An 8,665-nucleotide genomic window follows, 5' to 3' on the forward strand; every position below is an offset into this window, starting at 1 on the left:
GGGGGGGCGCGGAGCCGTGAGAACCAGCGTGGCGAGCGGAGCGCCTGTCCCCCTGCGCTGGGCTCCTGCGGCCTCAGGTTCCCGGAGGGGTCTCAGCCCCGCCTTTGAGCCCAGTGGCCTTCCACTTAATGCATCGCGACCTCCATGAATCCTAATTGCCTTCTTTGGCTGACACCCTCCCTGGTGGCATGGTCCCTGTGGGTGTCTGTGGTCCCTTCTGGCCCAAGAAGTGTGCAGACTTTGCAGCCAGAGGACCTGGGTTTGAGTCCCATTTCAGTCCCTCGTCTGTGATGTGGAGGCGTCAGGCTCACGGTCAGGGCCTCCCCGAAGCTCGAAGCACAGTGACAGTGCCCCGGGGGGTGGGGGTGGGCAGACAGGAAACAGAGGCTCCTTTGTCCCATTTGGGGACCCTGTTCCGGGAGCTCCAGCAGACGGGGGCCTGCCCCTTCTTTCTCCAGTCGGTCCTGGCCCCTGGCCTAGAGCCTGGCACCCAGGGGACCCTCTCTGGGGCCTTGCTGAGTGAATCGTGACTGCCGGACACTTCCGACCCGTCTCCCAGTGGCTAGGTCGCCTCCCCAGACCAAGGGTCATCCAGGTCTGTGACAAGTTTGTTGATCTAAACGAGGGTCAGATAATAAATATTTGTGTTTTTTTGTGGGCCACGTGGTCTCTAGAGCGAAAGCAGCCGCAGACCAGAAGTAAGTGGGGGGGAGGGGCGTGGTTGTGTGCCGATAAAACTTTATTTGCAAACAGCCGGCAGCGGGCCATCCCCCCTGGCTCTTGTGCCAGCGGAAAGCCAGAGCAGGGCGGGCGTGGGCACGGACTCCGATGGGGGTGCAGACTTCGCCGTCGAGGTGTCAGGCGGGGCGGGTGTCAGGTGAATGCCAGGGGAAGAAGGATCAGACGGGCGCCCCTGCACACGTCTGCACCACCTGCAGCAGCTTTCATACCAAGGCTGATGGAGCAAAGGAAACCTATTCTTACCCAGGACGCACACAGCTCACTTTTCTTTCCTTCCAGTCCTCCTGATTTCGTTAGGGAGAAAGTCTCCGTAGGAGCCAGTGCATCTTTAACGCCGCCTCCCTTGTCTCCCGGAGAAGACTCTGAGGCAGGCGACCATCCAGTGAGAATTCAATTATGTTGTTTTGTTTTCACTGACTTTCCTTTTACAGTTACCTCCTATTTACGGCAGGTGGCTGGGCCCGCCATATCCACAGTGAGATTACGCTTCCGTTAAAAATAATTATAGTGCGTTGTAAATGTGTGCAGTTTACTGTATACCAATTATACCTCAATAAAGCTGTAAAACGGAATGAATATATTTAGGTAAACAAAAGCAAGCTGGCTTCAAGACAAATGGTAAGGGAGTGACGATACAGGAGGTGGTTACAAACAGAGAGGGGTGACTCACCCACCTGAGGGGTGCGCTGCGGTCCTGCCCTCACCTGCATCCCAGACAGGGCTGGTCGGGGGAGGTTTGCCTAACGGCGGGACACAGCAGGCCACGGCAGGCACCTCTGCGGTTCCCAGACTCTGGATTGTTCCCTGCACTGCCCCCAGGAAGCAGCGAAGCCTGTCTAGAGAGCACCAAGGGGAACTTTCTAGGAAGAAAGTTCTGGAAGTTTCTAGAAGAGCTGTCCTGAATGCTGTTGTCTCAGAGCGGAAGCAGCCTGCAACCAGTTCCAATGTTCCCCACACTCCAGTTCTATCTCAGGGTGACCCGGGCCAGTGGTGCCTGGATCTCACCTGGATTTCGGAGTCAAGTTCGGGACAGAGTCTGGGAATGCATCCAAAGGGGCTTTGCACAGCTCACGTCCCCTCCCTCCACCCAGAGTGCTAACAGATGTTTGGCAGCCGGGCTTCTCCCTGACCCCACGAGGTGCACGGAGGACGTGCAGAGTCCAGTCCCTGACCCCAGAACAGGACTTGCCAAATCAGGGATGGCAGGGGAGGAAGGGATGTATTAGGCGTGGAGGAGGCCACCGCCCCCTCCCCCTCACCCAGGAGGGAGGACTCAGGCAGCTGTTGGAGAGTTCACGCCCCACAGATGAGGGCAGAGCACAGAGCTCATTGCCCCAGAGCAGCAAATGGGGCCTCCAAAATGTCAGGCGAGACTGTCAGAAATCACCAGACAGGCAGGACACCTGGGCCCCCTCTGGCCGGCTACTTCCTGCCTCGGGACATTGGCACCAGCCTTTCCCGCTGCCTGGCTCTCCCCTGGTTCTCTGGGTGGCTGAGTCTTCTTTCAGCTCTTAACAGAATGACACCACCTCTGAGAAGCCTTCCCTGACCACTCTCAAAATAACCTTCCCAGATCACTGGCTTGGTCTTATTTCCTTCATTGCAGAGCTTAGCACCATGTTGCATCACGTGTTTCTGTGTTGGCATGCTCCGTCTTGTCCCTCCTGTGGCCCCCCAGACCTAGCTCAGAGTGGGCCCTCAGCGAAGCGAGTATTGCATACCAGGTGCTCCCGTGGATTCCATCTACTGCTGTCTGCGGCCGGGGCATGATGCCCAGCACGTCCCTGCCTACCGAGTTTGCTCTGGGGTGGGGGGCGACTGGCAAAGGTTTGATGCTTTGTCTGACAGGTGGCGGCCTCTCGGGCCGCTGGATGAATGGTGCCACATGGACACTGAGGCTCAGGAAGGGGGAAGTCTCCCTGCCCAGGGGCCTGTGATCAGGGTGCCCTCAGGATCTTACCCGGTGGAGACCCAGGGCCCGTGCAGGCTTGGGGGCAGCAGCACCGTGATGGGCGCCCTGCTGGGCAGGGGACGCTGGCAGTGAGGGTCCCAGGGGAGATGGCTCTCCCCTCCTGTCCCAGTCGCCTCTGCCGTGCGGGCTGCAAAGCAGACAGACACAGGTTAGTGATCCTGACTCCTTCCAGAAACTCCGCCCGCCCTGCTCGCCCTCCCAGCCCATCCTGGGCCATGACTGCGAGCCAGGCAGGGTCTGCCTTCCCCTCCCCCTTGGGCTCCCCCTCAGCCGCACCCAAATCAGGGTGCCTAGAATCAGCAACCAGACCCGTCGTCTCCTGGATCTCAGACGTGACCACCATGGAACACTGGCCTCCTGGAGGGAGAGCATCCCCAGGTCCCTGAGCTGGAAATGCTCCGAGGATTACTGTGCCACGCAGAGCCCCAGGAGCCCAGATCAAAGACGTGCCGGGTGCCACCTGCCCCCCCCCCCCGGAAAGCTCAGGTTCTCCTGACCTCTGCCCGTGGAGCAGGCCAGAGCTGCCACCTGCCATCGGGACACTCGTGTAACGGTCCCTCCTCGGTTGTCCGTCAGCACATCACGGGCCCCCAGCCAGCACGGGGCACACGGCGAGCGTCAGTAAGCGAGTGGTGGGCCCACGGGCTGACGGCGGGGCCGGGGAGGAACCGGAGGCCCACGGGGGACGGCGTGAGCAGCGGGGGCCTCAGACCCTCCCGAGTAACCCCCACATGTGCTCATCTGGCTCGGCCATGGGGCTGTTCAACATCCCTTCGGCTCGCTGCCCCGAGGTGAGCACCCCAGGGCCTCCAGCTGCTGAAGAGCAGGGATCGCTCCAGAAACCATCATCTCCACTCCGAGGGCTGGGCCTGACACGACGCAGATGGCGGGACGCGTGGGAAGCTGGGCGCGAGGAGCATCCAAGTGTGACAGCAGCGGCTGGGTCCGGTGGCGGCTGGCCTTGACCCTGGCCAGCTCCTGCGCGGGGCTTCCCAGCGGCACTTCCTCCCTCCGAGCCTGGGGCCCACGCTGGGGGGGGTGGGGACTAGCGGGGGACACTGGCCCTGATGGCCCGGGGGCCCCGGGAAGGCGGGATGCTGGAGTGGGAGAAGCAGATGAAAGGAACATCCTGCCCCAGGGAGGCCCCTTCGCAGCCGTCCGACGGGGCGCACGACCCTGAACTCTCAGCGTCTCAGGAAAATGAGGCAGAGTAGGCGCCTCACTTCCTGGAGGCCCGGGGTCTGTCCGGAGGCTCTCGGGCTCCCCGGAGATCCGCAGACGTGACGCCCTGGTGACCACAGCACGGCAGCCAGGGTCCTGTGGACCGAGCCTCACCCCCGCGGGTTGTGTGTCCCGCCTGACTTTTGTGACAGCCCTCAGAGGAGGCGTGAGCCTGAGCCTCGCCTTCTGGGCAGACAGACACGCTGGGTGGGCGGGGCTTAGTGGGCAGCAGGGCGCGCGCTGCCCACGTGTGACAAAGCCCAGGTGGCCCGGCACTGGCTGGCCGGCTGGCTCTGCTGTCGGCCATCTTGCGTCACAGGCACAAAGAAAGAGGCTGTTTTCCCGACCCGCGGGACGGATTTGCTGAAAGAATGACCGAACGAACAAATGGATGGAAATGCGTGCGCAGCCCTGGGTCCTTGCCTGCGTTCCCAGTGTGTCCTAGAGCCGATTCGTGGATTCTAACCCACCAAGCAGGAGAGATGAAAACAATCCCTCTGTGAACCGGGGCTGACATGGCCCCACGTGGACCCAAGGACCCTCGAGCTGCTGGAGGGCTCTCGGGCCACACCGAGGGGGCTCTTGGAAAGGAAGCTTGTGAGTAGTCCCACATTAACTTGGGCACATCTCATTTCTGGAGGACCAGGACCACGAGGCTGTGGTGCGTGGGTGGGCACTGCCCTTGGGCCACGTGGCCAGCCTGACCGTCTCGGGAATCCTGAGCCAGGGCGCCCGCCCAGTCAGCACCTTGAACCTTCTCGTGCTCCCGCAAACGGCCTCACGGGGGAGGGGGGGTGGATACTGGCTCCTCTGGATTCGGTTCTGCAGGTCAGTGTCACCAGTGTCACCACCAACCTCACCAGTGTCCGCACAGCCTGCCTCAAAGTGTCGGTTTGGAGAGTGCACAGCAGCAGAGGCAAGAAGAGAACCAAAGGGGTCCGCGGCACTTGCCAGGTGGGAGGTTCGGGCGACATCTCAGAGCCAAACGGCAAACAGGCCCTGAAAATTGGCATTACTTCCACGGAGCTTTGTTTCTTGAAATGTTCTCTGTTCAGAGGAAAACAAGCCTCCCCCACCCCCATACTCTGGGAAGGGACGGAGCAGGGGTGGCCCTGGATGTTGAATTCTGTCCCGAGTCCTCAGCCAGGACATTCTCCCTCAGCGTGCTCTAGGTCTAGTTCTCATAGTTTTTCTATGAGAAGTTAGGGTCTAATGAAGCCATGATACCTCATGCACACACGAAAAACAGAAGAGACACAGGGGCGCCTGGGGGCTCAGTCAGTTGAGCGTCCGGCTTCGGCTCAGGTCATGATCTCGCGGTTCGTGGGTTCGAGCCCCACGTCGGACTCTGTGCTGACAGCTCAGAGCCTGGAGTCTGCTCAGATTCTGTGTCTCCCTCTTTCTCTGACCCTCCCCAACTCACACACTCTCTCTAAAACAAATAAAACATTACAAAAAAAAAAGAATACATCTAAAAGGATATGAAAGAGGGGCGCCTGGGGGCTCAGTCAGTTGAGCGTCCGGCTTTGGCTCAGGTCATGATCTCACGGTTTGTGGGTTCAAGCCCTGCATCCGGCTCTGTGCTAACAGCTCAGAGCCTGGAGCCTGTCTTCAGATTCTGTGTCTCCCTCTCTCTCTGACCCTCCCCTGCTAGTGCTGTCTCTCTCTCAAACATAAATAAAAAACATAAAAAAAAAAAAAAGAACAGACACACACAAAACACAACGCACAGCCGGAGACCCTCCGTGTGAACACCCCGGAGTGACACATCACATTGCCTCCTAGCCGTTTGCAAAGCTTCCATTTAAAGGTTGCAAAAATTAAATCAGCTAATCACAAATAAATGTATGCAAGGTCTTCTGTTGCAGCTTTTGAGGTAGCGTTTTGATTTTTTTCTTCCTCCGGCCCCCTCCTCTTCTCCCCCCGGAAAAGGCTTCGCGAAAGGAACAACCGAAAGCAGATGGTGCCGCGGGCCAGTTGCACGACTCTTCACAGGGACCTGATACCCTGAGTTCAGTACGTGGGCCAAATTGATTTTTATCAACCATGGGTTTTTAATTAACAGTGGTGTCCGCTTACCGCCATCCATTATTTACTGTTTACCCACTAATTAAAAATTATGCTGCTTTCGCACTCGTAAGACCAGGGACATTTGAAATTAGATAGCATCGTTCAAATGACCTGCGGGATTACATCCAGAGCGCCCGACGCTCACACCAGCTACTGGGGTTTAAAATATGAGCCGCAGCAACCTGACGTGTTATCTGTCATGAGTCAGAATGCCAGGAACAGCCTCGAGAGGCCAACACCGAGAGGAGCCTGCCTGGTGCCTGAAGGGGGCGGGACGCTGGCCAAGCCTCTTCCCAACACACATCTCCAGATCGGCGGCTCTGCCTGCTTTGCGGCCGTGGGTCCTTCCGGCAGTCCCAGTGCACGCCACACGCCGGTCACGTCCACAGACCCAGCGGCAAATCTGCACAACTACCGGTGGCATAGGTTCTGTGGACGTTTTGCAGATGAGACAGGTTCGCAGGGGTGGAGGCACCTGACCGCCGTCGCTGACCCCAGGCAGATGCCGCCTTTCCAGTTAAAACATTTTGGCAAAATACACCTAACATAAAACTCATCATTTTATTTGTTATTTTTTTAAGTTTATGTATTTATTTGTTTTGAGAGAGAGAGAGAGAGAAGGAGCAGAGAGAGAGGGAGAGAGAATGCCGAGCAGGCTCTACGCTGTCAGCACAGAGCCCAGCCACGGGGCTCAAACTCACTAACCATGAGGTCATGACCTGAGCCGAAACCAAGTGTCACACACTCAACTGACGGAGCCCCCCCGGCACCCCTAAAGCTCGCCAGTTTAGCCACTTTAAAGCGTACAAGTAAAATCCAGCGGCATTGAGGCCATTCACCCTGCTGTCTAGCTCCAGAATATTCTTACCACCCCAAAAGGAGGCCCTGTCCTGTCAGTGTGCACTGTCCGTCCCTCCTCCCCAACCCCGGCCACCGCTGATCTGCCTCCTCTCCGCGGATCTGCCCTTGCTGGGGTTTCATAGGAAAGGCGTTAAAACTCTGTGCCTTCCCTCGTCTGGTCTTCAGAACACTTGTGTGAGGACGTGGGTACACCCTCATCATGCAGACACGAGTGGAAGCTTCCAGAGCTTTCACGCCCAGCTCCACAGCCCGTGTTTTCTTCAAAGAGCACGACAAGAGCGCGCCTGGTGAAAAGGAGTTTGTAGCCAGAGGAGTGTCAGGGCTTCCGAGATCTTTCTTTTGGGGGCAAAGAGCAAAAGAAAAGCTGTCTTTCTTCCCGTCCTAACGGGCTTGTTCCGAGGGCCTGGAGGCGAGCCCACTGATTCCGGGTGCCGCGGGGAGCGGGTCACCCCCCAGCGGCTGTGCGGGGCGTTTAGGCGGCGTTTAGACGGCAGTCAGGTGCCTCCACCCCGCGGCCACCGCAGCAAGCCCGAGCTGTACGGTCCACACCGCCGCCGACAGGACTGAATTTTTAAAAGGAGGTTGGCTTGTGCTTGATTCTAAAATATTAAGAAATACTCGAAGTAAATAGTATTTAATAAGTAAATGCACGAGGGACCCAGGGACGGCCCGAGGGAGGTGCATGGAACGAAGGGGGGCAGGCGTGAGGCCGGCCCCTCCCCCACGACACCCCAGCAATGCAGAAGGCCAGGTGTGTGTTCTAGAGCTGCTCTGGCAGAGGTCCGCAAATGGGGTGACCCCCCCCCAACAGAACTTTATTCTGTTAGAGCCTCAGACCACAAGTCTGCGCTCAAGGTGTGGGCAGGGGAGGGTCCTTTCAGCGTCTTCCAGCTTCTGGTGGCTCCAGCCGTTCCTTGGCTTGTACATGCGTGGCTCCAGTCTCCATCTCCACCTCCACGTGGGCTCCTCTCCTGTCTTTCCGGTGTCGTGCTATGGACCCCACCGTATTTCTCTACTGGGTGTTCCTAGGGAAGCACAGAGGTGCAGCTTTCCTGCCTCAGGGCTGCTGCTGTATGTGCTGTCCTTTTTTTTTTTAATGTTTATTTTTGAGACAGAGAAAGACAGATAATGAGCAGGCGAGGGGCAGAGACAGAGGGAGACACAGAATCCGAAGCAGGCTCCAGGCTCTGAGCTGTCAGCACAGAGCCTGACGTGGGGCTCCAACTCACAAACCGCAAGATCATGACCTGAGGGAAGTTGGACACTTAACCGACTGAGCCCCCAGGTGCCCCAGTACATGCTGTTCCTTAGCCAGAGCGCTGTTCCCTCTGCTTTGTGCCGGATTCTCCCTCTGCAATGAGGTCTGAGAATTAATGGCAATTCCCGGCAGGCTGGTATATATTTTTTTTAATTTTTTAAAAAAATAGTTTATTGTCAAATTGGTTTCCATACAACACCCAGTGCTCTTCCCCACAAGTGCCCTCCTCCATCACCTCCACCTCTTTTCCCCCCTCCCCCTCCCCTTCAACCCTCAGTTCCTTTTCAGCATTCAGTAGTCTCTCAAGTTTTGCGTCCCTCTCTCTCCCCAACTCTCTTTCCCTCCTCCGCTCCCCCTGGTCCTCCATTAGGTTTCTCCTGTTCTGTTAGACCTATGAGTGCAAACATATCGTTTCTGTCCTTCTCTGCCTGACTTATTTCGCTTAGCATGACACCCTCGAGGTGCATCCACTTTCCTACAAATGGCCAGATTTCATTCTTTCTCATTGCCATGTAGTACTCCATGGTGTATATATACCACAT

The 8,665-nt window shown here is 57.6% G+C and overlaps 1 protein-coding gene across 1 annotated transcript in view; it reads right to left on the reverse strand.

Annotated features, from left to right (window-relative positions):
- The window catches only part of LOC115274574 (protein APCDD1-like), an 18,777-nt gene that overhangs the window by 6,500 nt on the left and 3,612 nt on the right, over window positions 1-8,665 (reverse strand). Inside the window, exons 2-5 of the mRNA XM_029917980.1 lie at window positions 3,937-4,001; window positions 3,513-3,810; window positions 2,702-2,863; window positions 1,487-1,577 (exon numbers count right to left, since the gene is read on the reverse strand). Coding sequence (XP_029773840.1) covers window positions 1,487-1,577; window positions 2,702-2,863; window positions 3,513-3,810; window positions 3,937-4,001 — 616 coding nt within the window. The remainder of the gene's footprint in view (window positions 1-1,486; window positions 1,578-2,701; window positions 2,864-3,512; window positions 3,811-3,936; window positions 4,002-8,665) is intronic.

This window comes from Suricata suricatta, chromosome 12, assembly GCF_006229205.1.
Source record: "Suricata suricatta isolate VVHF042 chromosome 12, meerkat_22Aug2017_6uvM2_HiC, whole genome shotgun sequence".
In the NCBI taxonomy this organism is placed as follows: domain Eukaryota; kingdom Metazoa; phylum Chordata; class Mammalia; order Carnivora; family Herpestidae; genus Suricata; species Suricata suricatta.